This window comes from Carettochelys insculpta, chromosome 30 (assembly GCF_033958435.1).
Source record: "Carettochelys insculpta isolate YL-2023 chromosome 30, ASM3395843v1, whole genome shotgun sequence".
Taxonomy (NCBI): Eukaryota; Metazoa; Chordata; order Testudines; family Carettochelyidae; genus Carettochelys; species Carettochelys insculpta.
In genome coordinates this window covers 1,212,653-1,233,549 of record NC_134166.1, presented here as the reverse complement: position 1 = coordinate 1,233,549, position 20,897 = coordinate 1,212,653, and the positions used below count along the sequence as shown (strand labels likewise).

General features: G+C 54.0%; 1 protein-coding gene across 3 annotated transcripts in view; it reads right to left on the bottom strand.

Annotated features, from left to right (window-relative positions):
- Positions 1-2,363: 2,363 nt before the first annotated feature.
- Positions 2,364-20,897, bottom strand: part of ADAR (adenosine deaminase RNA specific) — a 31,337-nt gene continuing 12,803 nt past the window's right edge. For all 3 annotated transcript variants that reach the window (XM_074981020.1, XM_074981019.1, XM_074981018.1), the window contains exons 2-15: positions 17,623-19,187; positions 12,756-12,942; positions 11,646-11,803; positions 11,089-11,230; positions 10,718-10,935; positions 10,393-10,549; positions 9,176-9,347; positions 8,474-8,567; positions 7,874-8,002; positions 7,308-7,441; positions 6,415-6,597; positions 5,872-5,984; positions 5,196-5,323; positions 2,364-4,480 (exon numbers count right to left, since the gene is read on the bottom strand). In XM_074981020.1, the coding sequence (XP_074837121.1) occupies positions 4,240-4,480; positions 5,196-5,323; positions 5,872-5,984; positions 6,415-6,597; positions 7,308-7,441; positions 7,874-8,002; positions 8,474-8,567; positions 9,176-9,347; positions 10,393-10,549; positions 10,718-10,935; positions 11,089-11,230; positions 11,646-11,803; positions 12,756-12,942; positions 17,623-19,088 (3,522 nt within the window). In that variant the 5' untranslated portion in view covers positions 19,089-19,187 and the 3' untranslated portion in view covers positions 2,364-4,239. The remainder of the gene's footprint in view (positions 4,481-5,195; positions 5,324-5,871; positions 5,985-6,414; positions 6,598-7,307; positions 7,442-7,873; positions 8,003-8,473; positions 8,568-9,175; positions 9,348-10,392; positions 10,550-10,717; positions 10,936-11,088; positions 11,231-11,645; positions 11,804-12,755; positions 12,943-17,622; positions 19,188-20,897) is intronic.

Here is a 20,897-nt window from a genome sequence, read left to right as displayed (position 1 = left end):
GGCCTGCTCAACCTGTCTGGGAGCCTGGGGCACTGGGCTGCTCTATGCCCCTTTCGCCCACAGCGGTAACAGCCTGGGTCTGGTTGTGTCCCTCGGGCCGGCTGCTCTGTCCGGGCTCTGTTTGGCTCTCTGGGGGGTGGGTGGCTGGCCCCTTTCCTGGGCTTGCCCAAGAGGTGGTCCCCTCTGTCGTACAGTTAGGGACTGGTCTCTCTGAGATTCTCGGTTTCTCCAGGACTCCCTCTCCCTCCGGGACTCCCTCTCTCTCCGAGACTCCCTCTCCTTGTGGGGCTCACTTTCAAACCTGGCCCGGCTGTTTGTGAAGTCATCTGCCAGTTTCCCTGCATCATGTGAGTCCCCTGGCTTCCGGTCCATGAGCCACACCCTCAGGTCAGGTGCGCACATCTCGTAGAATCGCTCCACAACCGCCAGCTCGATCAGGTCCTCTACGGACTGGACTCCCATTCCGAATGCCCACTTCTGGTAGTATTGCTTCAGGCGGGCGGTTGTATCTACGTGGGTTTCCTCTGGCCTCTTCTGCGCCTCCTGGAACTTCTTCTTGTACATCTCCGGAGTCAGCCCGAACTTATGCAGCAGGGCCTGTTTGAACCGTTCATAGTCCCCAGGCTGCAGCCCCACCAGCTGGCTGAGCACCGCTGCGCCCTTCCGGCCCAGCAAGGGGGTGAGGTGCCGGAGCCACTCATCTGGGGGAACCTCATGCAACTCACAGGCTCGCTCGAAGGCGGTAAGGAACTCGTCCATGTCCCCTGTGTCCTGACACTGGGCCAGCACACGCGTCTCCAAGTGACTGGCCACCCCGAGCCGTCTGGCCCTCTCCCCGCTTACCGCAGCTGGGGCCTCTTGGCGTCTCGCCTCTGCCATGGTTCGCTCATGCTCCCGCTCTCGCTCTCTCTCCTCCCGCTGTCTCTCTTGTAGCTGGCACTCGTGCTCACGCTCTCTTTCTCGTTCCTGGCGCTCGTGCTCACGCTCTCTTTCTCGTTCCTGGAGCTCACGCTCACGCTCTCTTTCCCGTTCCTGGAGCTCACGCTCACGCTCTCTTTCCCGTTCCTGGCGCTCACGCTCTCTTTCTCGTTCCTGTCGCTCATGCTCACGCTCTCTTTCCCGTTCCTGGTGCTCCAGTTCCTTTAATTTCACCTCGAGTTCCAGCCGTCTCAGCTCTGCGGCGGGGGACTCTGCCCGCGATGGACCACCGCTAGCTGAGCGCGACCTGGTGGGCACCGCGTCTGTCGGACGGCGTCGAGCCCCTGCTCCTGTCGGAGAATCCGAAATGCTTCCCGAGGCTGACCGGCCACTTTCTGCCGGGACAGGCTCTGCCCCCTCGGATCGGTCATTCTCTTCCAGCTGTGCAATGAGCTGGGCCTTGGTCGCCTTCCCCACGGTCAGGCCCCTCTCTCTGCACAGCCCCGCTAGCTCTGCCTTCAGGAGTCGGGTATAATCCATCTCCCCGCTATTTCCCGGGGTATCCACTCACCAGCAGCAGCTGCAGGAATGGCTCTGTTCCCCCTCTGACTCTTGTGAGACTCCTTCCTTCTCTGGTGCTCAGTCAGCCACTGCTGGGAGCTCATCCGTGGGTGCAGTGCATCCCACTTCTGACACCAGTGTGATGGGGTTCAGGGGTCCCCCTGCACTGCACCCCGTCCGCTGGCAGGAGTGACTCTCACTCAGCAGGTACAACAGCAGGTTTATTAGGCAACAGATGTCCAGTTTCTCACAGAAGCAACAGCATAGCAGCCAGAGACAGTCCTTCCAACCTGTCCTGGGGGGAAGACCCCGAGGGGTGCCCCTCTGGGGTGTAGCTTTCCCCTCCTCAGGCTGGCTGCCTTCCAGCTCTCCCTTCTCCTCGCCTCTAACTGCCGCCCCCGATTCAAAACCCAGCTCAGCTCCTCCCTGCTCTTTGTTCAGGCAGAGGTGTTATGTGCCAGTTGTAGCCCCAGGGTCATCCTTAGCCACTGGGAGCTGCTGCTTGCCTCGGACATCCAGCCTGACTCACACATGCACCCCCCCTACTCCATCACAGGGGGATCCTCCTGCTCCAGCCCAGCTGGGACCACGGAGGGAAGTGCCCGGGGTGGACAGAGCCATGTCCTGAGCCAGCGACAGCTGAGCATGCCTGGGCCAGGGAGAGTGTCAGCTCAGCATGGAGGAGATTTAACCTGCTCCTGAAGAGCTGCTGCTCAGTACAGCCCCCTGCCCCGAAAGGCAGAGCCCCAGCACAGGCCCTGGCTCAGCCCCTGGAACCGTGTCCAGCAGACTACGTGATAACCCCCCCGCTTGATGCAACTTAAAGGAACATCAGCCTGGGCCCGTCTGAACTCGCCGAGTTAAAAGCACCCAGGGAACAGGGCTAACAATACAGGGTTTTATTGTTATGCGGAATGTTCTGACTTCAAATCATTGATATCGGGGCACTTAAAAGCAGACTTACAAAAATGACAATACAATAAAAGGCTGGTTGCTGCCATCCTCTGAATGAATCTACCTTGGTTCCACCCAGCTCTCTAGGGCCAGTGCGACAGGAGAGAACTACAGGGGCTGAGGTGGAGCATATTTACAGGAGTGTCCCCGACCATGTGTGCCAGGAACTGCTCCAGCCCTCCAACAGTGCAGCTAATTACACAGCTGGGGCACAGGGAGAACCAGAGTATGGAGTAAGAATGGATCAGGGCCTCCCATTACTGCAGGGGCAGCCTGCACACTCAGACCCAGCCTCCCTTCCACAGCTCCCAACACCTCAGGCAGCATTCGACTGCTCCCCAGGAGACCCAGCACCACTCAATACACCCCTCTCCCTTGCACCAGGTGACCAGACCAGCTTTGACAAGGCCCTTGCAGCACCCGGGCCAGCTCTGGTCAAACAAGCAATAGCTAATTCTGTGGCCTGGGCCTCTAGGTCTAGCAGGCCATGCAGGCTGGGTAGGACTGGGTCCATCACCCAGGAGAAGGAAGATGACACTAGCTGGTGCAGCCAGGTCCTTCCACAGCGCCAGCACGCAGAGCCATGGCCCCTCTCCCTGGGCTGCCTGACCCAGCCCTGCCAAGAGGGCGGGTGGGAGCACAGCCACCCATCAGCATTCTCAACAGACAGACCTTGCCTCAGACCCTGGCACCTGCAAAGGCCTCTCTGATTCCTGCGCCCACCACAGAGGACAGGCTGGCTGGGCCCAAGGCTGCAGGTGATGGGCCTGGGTCTGCAGCCAGAGTCATGGGGCAGAGCATAAAACAAAGGCAATGGAGCCCGCCCTGGAGCCAAGCTAAAATCTGTGACCTGTTCAAGGCACGCAGTTCAAAAAAGAAAAAGGAGGCCAGGCCTGAAAGCCCAGGTCCCATGTCAGTAAAAGGGACTGTGCTGCTGCTGCGTCTATCACAAACCTGGCCAAAGGTGGACCTGGGGGAAGCTTCACAGAGGTGCACCTTGAAGTACTGCTCTCCTACCTGGCAAGTCTAGGGGCCCCCCTCTGGTGCTGCTCGCCCACCAGCCAGTGGGGCAGGATTTGAGACTGGCCCATCTCAGCAGGACTCCAGAAACCAAGCCCCAGTCCTTCCTATCACCAGGGTGTGTCAGAACAGGCTGCCGTGCCAGACCCAGGGGTACTACTGCCAACTACGGGGGTGGGTGGGTGCCAGCTCGGGTGTAACGGGCAGTCTGCAGCTAGCCCTGAGCCCAGTCAGCGCCTTCGACAGCTGACAGGCAGATCCCAGAATGAAACAGCAGCTGCAGGCAGAGATCACCCTGTCTTCAACCCACGTCAGGCTGAGGGGTGAACCCCCCACCCCCGGCAGGACTGCTGGGAAGGAGAAGCCCCAGGGAGCTCTGCCAAGAGCTGCCACTCAGAGGGAAGTGTTCCGGGAAGGCTAAGAGGCTGAAATGCTCTAAAATGATATGGGGACACAAAGAACCTGACCAGTGTAAAGTGGAGCGTCTCCCAGCTGCTGCAAGGAAGGGTCGGGGTGTGGGCTCTCTGGTGGTATCATTTACATGCGTGGTCATTGTGGGCTCTCACACACGAGTGCACACGCACCAGCCACACACCCAGCACACACTCACGCAGAAAGACTAACACGAATGCAGACGTCCCTCCCTGCAGAATCCAGCTGTGCTGCCACGACACCCAAAAGGAGGAGAGACCCTGGGACATCCACAACCCTATTCAACATTCCTGGCTCTGCTTACAAACCAAAGGAGGAACAAAGAAGCGCATGTGCGCGCAGAGGGGCAGCTCCCTAGGCATCAGACAGAGAGAAGCTCTTCTCCTCCTGGGGTTTGCAGATCCAGCTCCCATAGCTCATCTCCTCCAGGGCCCGGAAGAAGTGTCGCTTGGCTCCCTGGTAGGCTGTGGCGGCCTCCTTGGCGTCCGAGTACAGCACTAGGCTCTGCAGGTCTTGGCGCTCAACCTTGGCACAGAGCTGCTGGAACAGGGTGAACAGGCTCCTCTTGGACACACGGGACACTTCCAGCTTTGGTCTGGGAAGGCGAAGAACACCCGCCGAATGAGAGCCCGGCAGCCGGAGCAGGGCTGGGAGGGAAGGCGTGGGCCTGCCATGGAGCCATGTGGGCAGAGCCTGGTGCTCAGACCGTCTCATGGCAGGATCAGGCCTGAAATTGGCACTTGTGGGCACCAGCAAGCACAGCAATGCAGCACCCAGCTCTCCAAGCACTCCGCAAACAGCAGTGAAGCCTTGACGCTCCCCCTCCCCTCCCTCGCCCCCAGGCACAGGGGGCTCTCCAAGTGCTCGGGTATCACGCTGCTGGGCAGCAGAGTTAGGAGAGCACTTGGGAGGCCAATTTTCCAGCCAGGGATGGACAGGCCGCTCTCTGGGGCAGAGACGGGGCCCCTCTGGTGGGCACCCACGCAGCCCCTCGGTGACTTCACTGCCCTGGCCCTGTCACAGGGAGCAGCTGCAGCGATGAATGCCTCATGCACCCTCCCTTGGCAGAGCGCTCTGCCTATGGAGGCTCCATTCTCTAGGAGGCCCCACTGGCAGGACAGCTCCAGGAAGGGGAGAGACTGAGAACAGCTGGCCACCACTCTGGTCTAATGGAGCCGCACCCCGTTTTAGCGTGTGCAGGGGCTCCTGTCCCCCAGGCCCTCCCCACACAGCAGAGCACGGCAATGTCACATGGCAAACCAGCCCCTGCACACACTCCCCTAGGGCCCTCTCCAGAGCGCTCTGCTCACCCATCCACTTTGCCCTTTGTGCCATCCAGGACTTCCACCTCGCTTTCGTCGGCAAGACACCAGTTCACGCTAGACTCCTTCGTCTTGCCCGTCTGCCTGGCTGAGTCGTACACACTAACTCTCCCCACCTAAGGCCAGAGGGAGACGGGCTTGTTCAGCAGACTGAGAGAGCCACTGCACAGCTGAAGGGTGCATGGGTCTCAGACTGGCCGATGGGTAAGTCAGCCTCTCCTCACACCCCCTCCCCCGGGTCACAGGCAAAATGTTTCTGATGCCCTGTGTATACACTTCACCTGCCTCTGGCGAGCAATGGCCCCCAGGCTCTGGTTAGACCCAACATGCACTGAAAATGGAGTCTGCTGTGTCTTGTCTAGGCACCAGAGCATGCATGGAGGTCCCCTGAGCCATTCACACCTGGCCAGATGTGGCAGATGGCTGACAGACAGGGAAGCACAGACCCAGCGACTCTGGCCTCTCTGGCCCGGGCTAGGTATCTGGTCTGTCAAATACCCAAAGGAAGTTAAACCTTCCTGCTACGGCCGGCAGGTTCACCGGGTGTTAACCTTCTGGCAGGTGGTCCACCAAGTCCCACGGAAGCAGAATGGGCGATGGCAGGGGGCTGGCCCCTTGTAGGGGAGGGAAGAATGGACACTAAGAGCTGCCAAGCCAGCAGTACCTCAGGGTGTTTAACGTGATACGGAGCCTGGAGACCTGCTTCAAAGGTGCTCCCGTCTCTCGACATGCGGCAGCAGATTGCACGTGTCAGGTGACCCTGGCTGTAGAGATAACCTGGAAAGACACAGGTGCAGGCGTTAGGAACCAGAGCAGCTGCCTCGTTCTGGTGCAGGCTGACACCTGAGAAGAGGCATCACTCTGCTCGGAAAGCTGGAGGCAGAAAGGTTCAGGACAGCAATTTTCCGATCACCAGACACTTCCTGCGCCATGAGCACAAGAAGGGCTCAGTTTTACACACTGCATTGTTCATGGCTATAAAACATTTACAGGCAGCGTCCGTCTCCCTTTATCCTCAAACTGCCAAACCAAGAGCTAGGAACATCCCCGCTCATCCCTGTGCTTCCTAACGGTGCCTCTCTGCTGGGATTTTCGCCTTCTGCTGCCACGGCCCTCCTCCCACCCGGCGACGGTCTTGTCCGTTACTGCACAGGGAGGCTATCCGGCACTCAGCTCCTGCATGCCCTGACAGCTCAGGGTTTCATACCAAGCGTTACGGAGCTGAGGTACACTGGCTGCATGAAATGCGACAGCAATGCCCCTTGCAGGCCAAGCACGTTCCAGCGCAGGATTTTGTCGCTGCAGGACATGGTTCGCAGCCGCTCCCCATGCTGAATCCCATCCCATGTAGGCACAATGTCACTTGACTCCACAGGAATGGTGCCTTCCCCTGCAGGGGAGCAAAGGAAAGCGACTTGTAAAGAGCCAGACAGACCAAGCAGCTATAAGCCCCCTTCCGCCAAGGCACTCGCCACGTTCTCTGCCTGGCGCCCTGAAGCTAACACATGTGCCTCCAAGTCAGCACATTCCCACACGCGCAGAGGACGACACGCTCCACTACCCTGTGGCCTGCTGCCAGGACTGGCTGGGCATGCTCTTGCACCGAGCACAGGGAGAACTGTGCAGGCTGGAGACAGACAAGTTCTCACTCAGCTGAAGCCAGATGAGCAGCAGTGCTACAATCAGAGCAACGTCTGAGGGCAGAGTGCGACTTTCCACCGAAGCAGGCCCTTGCCTGCTCCCTTCACCCCTCCTCTAACCCTCACTGCCTTCACTCACTTGACCCTGTGGCGGCAGCCGGCACAAACAGAAGAAAGGGCTATGGGACAGCACCCGCAGCCCGGCTCCTATCCTTGCACCAGGGTGCCCATGCCCAGGCCAGCTCTCTGGCCAGCACCCTCAGAGGGCACAGGTCACATGTGGCTTCTCTCCTGGAGAGGGACGAGGAGACTCCCAACCTCTGGCCCCAGGGCTCGGCGTCTCCTGGCGGGTTACCACACGGAAGAGCCGAATGGAGCTGGACAGAGATCACCAGCTAGGAGCGTGTTGTGTGGCTGACCCTCAGCCTGACTGAGGTGCTCTCGCGGCTGCAGGACTCACCATTCTCCACCTTGGTGCGCAGTTTCCCCTGCTTGGGATTCTCAAACAGAGGCTGGTGTTGGCCCTCCCCCGCCGCACCTGCCTGGTCACTGCAGGATTTGTCAAAGAGGGCCCCATCTCCACAAGGCGCCGTGCTAGAAGCAAACCAACAGCCCCCAGCCCCAGTTAGCATAAACCCACCTGCACAGGGCATGGGAACGCTGGCCTGCGCCAGCCTCCGACGCCAGCTCTGCATTGGCAGAGGTTGTTACTGAGGTGTGCGCAAGTCATCTACACTCCAGACCTGCCTAGACGTGCAGCTTTGTCTTCACTTCCCCACTCGGGAGGGCAAAGCCACTAGCGACAGCAATCAAGCGAGCTACCATGAGGAGACCTGTAACAATGGGCCCCACACCGCCCATTCAGGACAGCACTGCAGCCCCTGCAAGCTAGTGCATGCTACCAATACATGGGGACTGCGGAGGTGAGGGGCCAGCTGGGGCTCAGGCCCACCAAAGGACACAGCAGCTGGGAAGATGAATGGGGCAGGCCCCACAGAGGTTGGCAGCCCTGTGTGGCAGGCTGACCTGATGTAGAGGTGGAAGGTAACGTTGTCTTTTATTTTGAGTCTGTTCTCTCCTGCTGGCTCAAATATGCTCTGCTCCATGGAGGAGGGGTCGGCAGGATTGTACTTCAGCAGTTCGCTGTAGAGGAACCTGGAAACAAAGCCAGTGGGTCAGAAGGTGGTTCACTCCAGAGATCAGAACCAGCTGAGCTCCCAGCGTGCCCAACACAGGCAGTGAGCAGCAGCAGTCTGCACTGGAGGTGGAAAAGGGCTTCAGTGAAAGACATGATGCGATTCGTGGTGTCTTTTGGTTTGGGTGCATGAAGGCAGGACAGTCAGGAATGCCAGCCCTGCCGAGAACACTTCAGAGCCAGGGAGCGCATACTCACATTGGCAGAGAGGCCAAGGCCTTGACAGGAAAGCACTCAGACTCTAGGTAAACAGCAGGGACTGGCTATCTGTAGCACCTGGGCACCAAAGAGGTCTGACACAGACCATATTGCTGGAGAGGGGCTGCCTGCTAGGCACAGCTCCCTGGCCAATGTGGGCAGCTGGGTGCACCCTTCTGTGCCTTGCTCCCGATCCTCCTTCCAGCAGAGAGCACAGACTCCGCATCCCTCACCTCAGGAAGCCTCGCCGGGATATGATTTCTGCGTGGCAGTCATTTACAGTCTCTCCTTTAAGGCTGAGCTCCTCTCCCTTCACGCAGCGATTACCTGGAGGGCAGGGAAGGAGGAGTCAGTGCAGGGCGGCTGCTGAAAAGGCCGGGTCTTATCTCACCCAGCTGGCTCCTGAGCAGCACAGCTCCCACCCATCCCAGCAGGAAATAAAAAGGACAGAGTTCTACTCCACACACATCACCTGCCTCTTTCTAGGAATAGCTCCAAGCTAGATCTACCTCAGTTATGTCAGGGACCCTGGAGTTCCAGGGTAGAAGCAAAGCAGCACCAGCTGCCTGCCACCAACAAGGGTGTGTGTGGGGATTTAGGGGCCAAAGCCCAGGGAGCCCTAGGCCCTTGTGTTGTCTGACCCCCAGAGGAGAATCCAGGTGCTGATGCACAGAGCAGCGTGCAGCAGTGAAAGTGAAGATCGAGCGTGCTATCGCTCAAGGCACGTTTGCCGTTTCCTTCTTTGTAACCAGATCACCGGTTACGTCAAAGGAAGCCTGGGAAAGTTCTTTACCTCTGCAGGGCATTCAGAAGGGGCTGTGTCCCATTCTCCCTTACAGAGCCCCTGGGAACGGCCTGTGCCTACTGCTTGCAAGACCTCTACCTGGCCCCCACGGGGTCAGTGTTTAATGCATGCTGGAAGTGAGGGCTCGTACCTGTGCCAATGCTGACCACAACTCCCAGGCCCTCCTCGCCTCGCCGCATGATGATCGCAGCCAGGATCTTCCGTCCAAGCAGGCTGTGCTGGATACGAGCGGTGAGGGCATTGAAGCGCTGGTGGCTCAGCATAGCTATCTGATCATGCAGAGTGCTGCCGCTCACAGGGAGCTGAAAGGGGAGACAAGACAGGAGCACTGGACATCACAGGCAGGTCACTCACTTATGTAAACCGAGTCAAAAAGGAAGCCAATCAGCAGCAGAGCTCAGGGGGAGGGTAGGCTCCAGGGCACTCCAGTGGCAAGCGGAAGAGCAGGTGTGCAGCTAGTGGTGAGTTTGCCATGGGCTAAACCAGCAAGAAAAGCAAAGGTAACTTTGCACAGCAGATGCAGAGACGCCCCCGTGTGGAGGGGGCACCTCTCCAGAGAGCTCTGCTCTACCATGCTCCAAATGCTCACGTGCAGTTCTGAACGCAGCACCAGCACATGGCCTTGCTCCCTGGCAGTGAGATGCACTGGGGTGAAGAATGGTTTCCCCAGAGAAGGGCTGGAATCCCCCTCCCTGAGAATGCTTAAACTGAACAGTAAGGAACAATCCTGCCCCAGGTCCCCAGGACTCAGCCAGCAGGATGTCGCTAACAGCAGCGCCTTAGGACTCCTTCCTTCGCGTGCCTGCGGGCAGAGTGTACAGTGGGCACCTGGCTCATCATTCTGAATCCCGTTATTTTGTTAGTTTTTACAGTGCTACACGACTGCTGTTTTGCCCTATTACTAGGTAAGAGCTGTTCTGCCAGCACCTGCTCTGCAGCAGGGAACGTACATCTTAGGAGAGAGCGGGCTCAAAGGCCGCCTCAGCAATGCTGCCCCACTCAGAGCTTTGCTCACATCTGACGGGCTGCTTCAGAACTGCCACACAATGCCAGAACGGGCCACAAGGTGCAAAAGAACGCCTGACTGTGGAGCAGGGGCTCACAGGACCACACAGCAGCTGCTTGCGGACCAGTGCGCAGGGCTGGTTCAGTGCATGCTGGCAGGAGGCAGGTAAGTGTTTGTCGTCCGCAGAGCAGCTCTAGCGCAGGCCAGGAGAGGATGAGGGAGCCAGCCAAAGAGAGAACAGCCACAGGTCAGTGATCAGCAGTGAAGCTGAGTGACAACAGTCCCACCAGACTGAGCAGCAGAAGCATGTATGATGGCCGAGCTCCAGCTAGAGAAATTACCTCTGTGATGCTCAGTCCTTCCGTGCGCTCAGCTTTCTCCGTCTCCCCAATCAGGACCCGGAGTGCTGCATCAGCTGCTTCCTGCTTGCCTTGCTTTTTGCTATGTGCAGTCACGGCGGGGAACCAACGCCCTCCAACCTTGGCCTGGTAGATAAACCTACAAAAGCAGCAGCAGGTCACTGGCACAGCGGATTAGTTGTATAACAGCTGCCAGCTTCAAGGGGGAGGCAGCATGATGCTGACAGCAGCTTATCCCGGAATTCGCTATGCCAGGCGGAGACACAGCATTGCGCCAGGCCTGCCCTGGTCACACACAGACACTTACTTTGGGTCGTGAGGTGGTCCCATCTGATCGATCATTTTGAACTCTGCTGCAAACCCATTGGACCGGGCGTATTCCAGCAGGCCGCTGATAGGATTGGCATTGAGGTATTTGATCAGCTCCCCGATTCCCCTGTCTTTTGCTGCCTTTGGCTCCTCTGGAGTCAAGGGCTGGCCGCCAGGCACATCCATGAATGGCTCACTCGGGACCTCGAAGAAGGGCTGGAGAAGAGTGGGACAAGAGCAGCCAGTTACACATTCAGGAATAGGCACTACGGCAGGGTAAGCACACGGCCAGCCTCGGCTGCTGCCAGCTGACCTGCCAGGGTAAAATCCTACTGGAGGAAGGAGTTAAGGGTACAAGGGTCTCTCTACCTGTTCTGGGAAGAACTGCCCCCCAGCCTCCCCACGGAGGATCTTCACAGCAACCTCAGCTGCCATCTGCTTTGCTCCCTTCTTGCTGTTGGCTACCACGGCGGGGAAAGTCTCCTCACTCACCTTCACGCAGTATTTGAACCTGGCAGAGGGGCACCAGGAGACAAACGTTATCCCCAGAGCCCCGCCTGCTCTTTGCACCCACTCCCTGGTCAAGCTGCGCCAGAGATGCACAAGAGCAGCAGTTTAGGAGGATCAGGATGACTGGATGCTCCAAAAACACAGGCACGGCCCTGCCAGGCATGGCATTCATGACTGGCCTGAGCTCTTGGGTTGGAGAGACCCAGCCTCCTAGGAGGAACTAATTTCTTGACGTCCTTCTGGGGCAAACAGAACCTGGAGGGAGCCAGCACCAGCTGTCCTTGAGCAAGAGGAACACTCAGATAACACAGGGAAGCCTATGGGACCCTGGACAACCTGGGTGTTTTCTCTGACTGCAGAGAAAATAAAGGGAAGTCCCCCCCACACCCTCCCATAATTAACGTGATGTGCCATACTTAGGGTCATGGGGTGGTCCCTCCTGAGACAGCAGCTTGAATTCACACGTGCTCCCTGATTTCTGTGCATATTCCATTAATATGCTGATAGGATTCTTCCCTGAAGACAAGTTGAGCTGGGCTGCTGCAGATGGTGGCTCTGGCTCGGGGAATGCAGGCTACAGCAAGAAATGGAGATGAGACTAAGGCACAGATCTGGCCAAGCTCCCACTGGCAGATTGCTTCTGTCAGGTGCGAGCCCATGAGTCACACTATTCTTCCTGCACAGAGAAGGTAACTACAGACTGACACCAGGGCGGCCGACTGACAAGAGCATACGTCGGCTCAGGCTGGCTGGCTTTGCTTCCGCACACTTCTCTCTTACAAGAGCCACTTCTGCTACATGCAAGAGACATGTAGGAGCCCGTCATGTAGCAGTCAGGCCGTTCTGGGCTACACCGAAGTGTACAAATGTAACACCCACAAGCAGACTTGAATCTGGGACCCCTGAAGCTGAATGCCGGAGCCTCTGCAGCTGGAGCTAAAAGCCAGCTGCTTCTAAGCTAAGGTTGTAGAGGAGACTTCTTCTTTCCCTCTGTAAATGGGCTGGGTGCCACTCCATGGGACACCAAAGCACACCCAGCAGGTGTGCATATTACATACTCCTCTTAGCTGAGGAAGTGCGTCCTGAGCTTCACGGACCCAGTTGAAATCCTGGACAAGCCCCTGCCAGTAGCCACCCACAGATGGATTCAAGCCTGGGACCTGAAGCTTAGTGCATAAGCTTCTACAGATTGAGCTGAGACTCACCTGGCTTTCAGCTCACACTGTAGAGGTTCATGCACTAAACTCTAGAAGCCCCAGGTTCAAGTCCACCTGCAGGCAGTTACACAAATTCCAGAGTGAGAAAGGTAGGGGAGCTCTGGTACAGCCCAGAAGTTGCCCTCCCCATTCAGAATCACATTTCCTCTTGGAGAAGGACATTCTCTTCCTCCTTTATGTCACCCTCTGACACCGAGTGCTGGGCCAGCCCACCCCAAACACCGTCTGCTTCGCACATCAACTGTGACTGGGAAACACTGTGAAGGTGAGAAACTGGACGCTGCCCAGGACAAACAGCATGAGACTCACCAGCTCTGCCTCACAGGTGTCTGGGAGGAAAGACTCCTCCCCTTCCATGCCATCCTCCCCTTCGTCTTCCGCTTCGTGCAGCAGGATTTTCATGGCATTGGCAGCTGCCTCCTGCTTGGCCAGTTTTTTGCTACCAGCTTCTGCTGGTGGGAACCGGCGCCCGTTTATCACGGCCTGGATCTTAAATCTGTGCAGAGGAAGGAGAAAGACAAACAATAACCACTCATTCCAGCAGCCGGCCCTTTCTCCTGCACTTTTCACACAGCCCTGGGAACTCAAGTGGGAAGGAGCTGCTGGCCTCCCAGTGGAAAGCAAAGCACCCCTGGCTACCAAAGGGCTGGATGTGCCAAAGGCCCCACCTGAATGGGGGGTTCATTTTAAAGCTTACACAGCATCCCCCAGCACACGTGGTGGCTGAAGCCTCACGCTGAGGAGCGAGTCACCTTGCCCACGGGCACTAGAGAACGCACAAATCCTTAACTCATCGGCTCCTCCCTCTGCACAGAGTACAGACCAAAGACCATCTCCTGCCTGGGGGAAGAGAGGCTGCAAGCTGCACGGGTGGCAGCCTGAATCATCACATCTGTGCCCCATTGCTCTGGGGCAGTTTGTCCCTTGCTTGCCTAGAGGGCAGTTGAGAGCTGCCAGCTAACTCTGTGCAAAGCACCTCCTCCCATAAACCTCTTGTCTTTGACATGTGGGCCTGCCTGTTTCAGAGGGGCAGACCCCAGGGACAGCTTATGCCAGCTAGGCTACTGTTTGGCACCCAGCCTTTCGCAAAGATGGACTCCTCCCTAGGAAAAGCAGGTCAGACTGGATCTAGGGACAGGCCACTGGAGATAAAGGCAGCCCGACCTTTTCCTAAAGAGAACGTCTGGATTTTGTCTCGAGAAAGTACCTGATTTCCCCATCTAGTGGCCCTACTGACGTATTCCAGCATGGGACAAAGGTGCTTTGTACTGTCACGTTAATGCTCAGCTACAGCCACAATGTCACAAAGGGCCCTCAACAGATGAGCCACAAAAGACCAGGGAAAAAATTGCCTGCCGTCACTCTGCTCGCCCAGAGGGTGCTCTGAACTGCCATGCCAACACGATACTTCCAGCTAGTGACAAGCTGCGGGGCTGTTAACAGTGGATTCCCCAAGGTTAAAGTCCAGAGCTACAGACTGGTTTGGGATATTAAAACAACCCCAACGGCATGAAACCACTTAGAAAACTGAGACAACATTTCTCCCCTGCCCCCTGTGAGTTGCTGCAGCAGACTTCTCACTCCCGGAGAGAGGTGTCTGCTTCTGTCCAACTGTTTTCAGGGGGAACTCTCTCTCTCGAGATTATCGTTCCCTATTGCCCAGGCCTTCACTGTCTCCCTCTCCTTTTACTCTTATTCAGCTCTAGATGCAACTTGTGAGTCAAAAGGATGGCAACGGAGTCCCTTAGACTTCTGCTTTTGGCGAAGTGAGAAACCAAAAAGGACAACTCTGAGCAGCCCCTTTTCTGCTCACTGGGGGCTCTGGGCTTTCTGAGGGACAGAGCTGGTTGTTCTGGTAAAACTGTCTTTCCTGTTCTAGTTATGAGACCATGAGCCCTTCGGGTGTGGGGTGTGGAAAGCCTTGCAGACATTTAGACTGGCTTTCCCAGAAGAGGCACAGCAAACATTGGCACACTGGCTCTGAAAATCTAGCATGAGGCAATTACACTCTAAGTTCACTGAGGCCACACACGATCACAGAAATGAGAATCTGGGAGGGATCTGGAAAGCCATCACTCCAGCCCCTGCGCTGCAGCAGGACCAAGTAAACCTAGAGTATCCCTGATGGCTTTAAAAACAACAAGGAGTCCCGTAGCACCTTAGAGACTAAAGGGTTTATTAGGGCATCAGTTTCCCTGAGTAAAACCCACTTCAGCAGATAGACTGGAGTAGGGATACAAAGGAGGGTGTATATGTAAGAAAATTACTGAGAGGAAAAAAAAAAAGGTTCCTCTCAATTGTAAGTTAGGGTGACTGTGGCCATTCAGTGGAGCTTATGGGGAGACGTGAATGTCCATGGAGGGGAAGTTGCCCCTGCAGAGAGTTAACAGACTAAAGTCCTCACTGAGGCCTAATTGTATAGTACTGAATTTGCACATGAGCTCCAATTCAGCTGTTTCCTTTGCCTCCTGGTTGTTTTTACAGATACAGACTAACATGGCCATCCCTCTGAAACCTGATGGCTTTGTCCAACTTGGATTTAAAAGCTTCCAGTGACGGGCTCTCCATGGCCTCCCCTGAAGCCTATTCCAGAGCTTAACTCCACTTACCTCTAACCTTAACCTCAGTCTCCCTCGCAGATTCAGCCAGTTACACCTTGTTTTACCTTCACTGGACATGGAGCATGACTGATCACTGTCCTCGTTACAGGCTCTTAACGGTCTTCCACTATGTTATCATATCCTCCCTCCCCAGGTCTTCTTTTCTCAGGAATGACCAGACCTGTATTTTTTAACTTCTCATAGCTCAGGATCTCTAAATCTTTGTTCACGTTTGGTGGTCTCCTCTAGACTCGCTACAATTTCTCTGCATCTTTCGTATATAGTGATGCTCAGCACTGGACACAGCACCACACCTGACACCTCACCGCTGCGAAGATGAAAGGGACAATCTACCCCTGTGTGTTACATACAACATGCCTGTTGTTACACCCCAAGGCCACATGAGCCCTTCTGCAGCTGCATCCCACTGATGATTAGTATTTCAGTTTGTGACCCACTCTCACCCCAGCATATGACCAACCATGCAGTTATTCCCTGTTCTGTAGTTGGGCATTTGATTCTTCCTCTCTCATGAAGTACTTGGCATGTGCTTTGCTTGAATTTCCTCTTGTTGAATTCAGACCAATCCTCTGATTTGTCAAGGTCATTTTGAATTTTAAACCTGACTTCCAAAGTGCTTGCAACTCCTGCCCCCTTGGGGTCAGCTGCAAATGTTATGAACGTGCTCTGTACTCGATTATCCAAGTCATTAATGAAAATATCAACCAGTGAAAAAAAGGAACCGTATCAGACCCAGGACTGAGCAGCACAGAGCCACACTAGATATGCCTTTCCAGTTTGACAGCAAATCACCGATTACTACTCTTTGAGTATAGTCTTTCAACCAGTTGTGCACCCACTTTATAGTAATGTCATCTAGACCACATTTCCCTAGTTTACTTATGAGACTGCCAGGTGGGACTGTGTCAAAAGTTCAACTAAAATCAAGTGATATCATGTCTGCTACTTCCCTCCCATCCACGAAGTCACTAACCCTATCAAAGTAGGACATTACCTTGGTTTAGGTTGATTTTTCTTGACAAATCCATGCCGCCTAGTCCTTATAATCCTATTATCCTCCAGGTGCTTACAAATGGATTGTTCAATAATTTGCTCCAGTATCTTTGCAGCTGACTGCTGTCTAATTCACCACACCTTTCTTATTCCCCTTTTGAAAGGCAGAATTATGCTTCCCCTTCTCCGGTCTTCTGGGACCTGGCCCATCCCCCAGGGGTTCTCAAAAAGAACTGCTAATGGCAGCGAGATGGCTTCTGCTAGTTTCTTAAGTACTCTAGGATGAGTATGATCAGGCCCTGCTGATTTCAATACATCTAACTTAAATATCTTTAACCTGTTCTTTCCCCATTTTGAATTGTTTTTCTTTCCCTGTGGCGTTAACATTATGTTGAGGATCTGGTCACCACTGCACTTTTTGGTGAAGACTGAAGCAAAACAGGTATCACGTCAGCTTTCTGGGTCTCACTTTTTAGTTCTCTTTTCCTTCCAAGGAGAGGACCTGCACTTTTCTTCACCTTTCCCTTGCTCCTAACGTACTTAACAAATCTCTTTGACTCCCCTGTCTGTCTCTTACTGGGGGTAACTTATTCTGTGCTTAGACTTTCTGATTTTCTCCCTACATACTTGCACTGTTCTTTGGTGTTCCTCCTTAGCAATGGGACCACGTTTCCACTTTTTACAGGATTCCCTTTTGATTTCTGTCACTGAAGAGCTCCTATTGGAGTCATATTATGTCTTACTATTCTTCCTCTCTTTCCTTGGCATTGGAATAGTTTGCAGCAGTGCCTTTAATATTGTCCACTGGAGGACCTGCCACCTCTCCTGAACTCCATTTTCCCTTAGATGTTCTTTCCATGGGACACTGCCTGCCCGTTCTTTGACTCTGTTAAACTCTGTTTTTTCTGAAGCCAACTATTTTTGTTCTGTGGCTCTCACTTCCTTCCCTTAGACTCACAACATCTCATTTCAAGATCACTTTCCTCCAAACTGTCTTTCACCTTGAGATGCATTACAGTTTGAACATCTCTACTCTGGCACTCTCTCTTCCAGCAACATCCATAATCCGCCATGATGGTAGTTAGCTAGCTAACCACTTATTCTGGGGGTGGCCAAGTTTCCCGTGGTCCCTTAAAGTTTGTTTACAGCCATCAGGCCCAGCTCTCAATGTTCTGTGATGTTATTTAGCTGTGATTTACCCTACACGTCTTCCTAAGAACCCAGTAAGCAGTGAAAGTGTCAGTGGTCCAGCAAATTCTCTCGTCCGGCACTGATCAGGTCCCAAGGGTGCCAGACAAGAGGTTCAACCTGGATCAATTCTCCCTGTTGGTCAGAGTCCAGTGTACAATGGGTGTTCCCCTGCTTACCTCCTCGTTTATCTTCCCTTTTCTTCCTGCCTGTGCTTTCTGAACAAGCTGTGCCCCTCTATAATAATATTCCAGTCATGAGATTATCCCACCAAAGCTGTTATACCAATTAAATGATAATTTAGCTAATATACTAAACACATATCTCATTAAGCAGAAAAGAATAGGTAAGAAAGGCCAGGATCCCCTCCTTACCTTGGTTCATGTGAGGGACCGCTCTGCTCCAGAAGGGCGAACTCACAGCGCTGGTAAGTGTACTGGCTGTACTCGATGAGGCCGCTGACTGGGTTCTTCTCCAGACAGGCCATCAGCTTTTCTAAGGGCGTGCATTGGAAAGCAGTGTCAAACTGGGCAGCGTAGCTGGGAGACGAGGGGGATCCCATGATGCATCTCAACTCATCTGCATGCTGACTGATAGCATTCAAGTCATCGGGGATGTCATCTGTGGCCCACTTGTTTTCAGTGTTGTCATAGTTCACACATTGGTAGTCGGGCTTCTGGGCGCACAGGCCCGGCTCAGCAGCACTCGGCTCAGTCTGTTCACTTTGCTCAGAGGCTTGCTGTCCATTCTTTACATTTTCCTTTTCTTCCAGCTTTACCTCTGGGGAGGGCAACGCACTTTCCTGTGGACACGGCATTATGCAGGTGACTGGTAGCACTGGGCCAGGGGTGGGAGGTGTCATTCCTGTTACTTCATTGGCTTTTATCTTGACCTGCATCCGCTCCCGTTTCTTGTCAGTGAGGGACCATTTGGGGGGTGTTGTGTTCTGCTTGTGCACTTCGCCCAATCTTTCCAGGGCATTGAGAGAGGCACTAACATCCTTGGCCTTTAAAAGACCTATGTTTTTTGCAAGGTTGGTGGCTGTGGAGTCTGTCACTGTGAACAAATAGTTGCAGATTTTCTCCTTGGTTTCAGCCATAATGGGTGAGTCAGTACTGTCTTCGGAGTCCAACGTGGAGCTTTCCTCCAGACTCTCAGAAGCTGTGTCTTGGCAATGATTCCTGCCAGCGGGGGCACTTCCTTCATGCAATAACCCTACAGGGTCAGCTTTGTCCGCGATCCGCCACAAGGGGGGAGTGTCACCTGTTTTATGCAATATACCTTCCTGGAGAAGTTTGTACAGATAATGATTGACTTCCTTCTTTCGGGTTTTAAGTTTATGGGCAAGCTCTCGAACGGTACAGAACTCCCCGTGCCTGAGCTGCCCTAAAATTGTCAAAATTTCTTGCTCTCTCTCTTGCCCAGAAACAGACAGTCTCTGGAAACTCTGGTTGAGATGGTCAAATTCTCTACCTGATTTTCTGTAAGTGTACTCAGCTGGGGGATAAAGTGGTAAGCTTTGCGTTTGCTGATTGTTATACAGGGACCTAAATCTCCCAGCTGTACCCCAGCTGTTGTGCCCACTCCCTCTCGGAATCGGAACAGCAGCTTGTGGATTTCTGATGGATTTCTGTACTTGTGGCCTTTGTTCCCAAAGTGGGTACAGGGGAGCTTCAGGGACGTGCCCCAATAGGAACTGTATCTGGTGGTTTCTGAATCTGTCGAGATTACTTCCCTGCGGAACAAGAGGGTTATTAAAAAAGGTGGGATTAGGACTGCAGCAGTTAAGTTTTGGGGATGTCTGATAACAGCCTTTGCCTCGACCAAAACCTCTGTTCATAGCGTGCTGCTGGAATGCAAGTGTGAATCTGGGCTCTCGCACACCAGAAGAGAGGGAGCTGTGGTTCGCTTTCCACTCGCACAATTGCTGCACAGAGGCCTGCCAAAAGGAAAGAACAAGGGTTCAAAACTCAATGACATGCTCACAGGAGCCAAGTACTACAGCAGAACTAGCCTGTCTGCTCCACAACACTGTATAACCATCTTCTTGTCTTAGCCTTCCGACAGCCCACAAGCCCCATCACTGGGCTACTCACGCCTGCCAGGTGAACAAAAGGGACAAAGTGTTGGCCCAAGCCCCCACCACCAACACTAAACAGATCCAAAAGGAATTCTGAATGGGCCTAGCAACAAGAAACAACTCAGCACCCTCATGGATTGTTGGGTACTTCAGGGTGGATTAGGCAAATAGTTCAATCGTGACCATATTTTACTCTTTCATTGCATCTTCCATCTAAGGATCCCTGTGCACATTCCAGGCGTGACTCCTCCATTTCCAACATGGGAAAACCAAGGCCCGGCAAAGTCAGGGGGCTTGCTAAGCGCAGCAGTGAGTATGCACAGCAGAGAACAAGACACATACACCTGAACTGTGGATCAGCTGACAAGAACATCCCTTGATGGAGTGTGATCTATGTAGCTAAATCTCTCATTTCATGATGCTTTAAAGAGATAATGTGGTGGAAACAGATAGCTTTGTGGGTTGGTAACAGGATGCAGAGACTTTTAGAGCTGCAAATTTTAGAGCCAGCTCATCCCAGTCACAAGGGTGGCACTGTCATCCAATTACCAGTGAATTTCAGTCTGAGCAGTTGGGCTGGAACCAAAGACACACCTGATTTTTAAAAATTAAAGAAAAAGGTATATATAAAGGTATATAAAATCATGAATGGTGTGGAGAAAGTGAATACAGAAAAGTTATTTACTTGTTCCCATAATATAAGAACTAGAGGACACCAAATGAAATTAATTGGTAGCAGGTTCAAAACTAATAAAAGAAAGTTTTTCTTCACACAGCGCACAGTCAACCTGTGGAACTCCTTACCAGAGCACGCTGTGAAGGCCAGGACTCTAACAGAGCTTAAAAAAGAGCTCGATAAATATTTGGAGGTTAGGTCCATATATGGCTATTAGCAAGGGGTAAGGTATGGTGACTAGCCTTTGTCGAAGGTGAGAGACGGATGGCAGGAGCCAAATTGCTTGATCATTGCCTTCGGTTCACCTCCTCTGGAGCATCAGGCATTGGCTACTGTCGGCAGACAGGATACTGGGCTAGATGGACCTTTGGTCTGACCCAGTATGGCCGTTCTTATGTTCTTATGTAAGACAGCCAGTGCTATTGGCTGGGGTGCTCTAATCCTACCCACCAAGACAGAAACTGAATGTGACCATAAAGTGTCAGAACCCATAACCCAGCAGAACCTTTATGCTCCAGATCTTTCTAGAGGGACGTGTGGAGGAAGAGAACTGATTCTTTACACCCAGACATGGAAAGCCACCAAGCAGGCGGGGGGAGGGGTGTAAGCGGATCAATAATTGGGGAGTAAAAACTCAGATCATGGAAAGTGAGCTAATGTGGCAGCACTTGCAAAATGAGCTCAAACACCACCCAGGTCACCCAGCATCAAGCGTAAGGTACGGAATCAAAGCCAGGTCTGCACTTACAAGCCGACAGTGGCAGAGCTGTACCAATAAAGAGCTACCCTGTGAACAAAACAAAACCAGCTCCACCAGCAAGGGGCTGTTTGCGCCTGTGCTGATTCTGCAAGAACATACATTGCGGGTTGAAGAAGGGGTGTGGGGGGGAGGG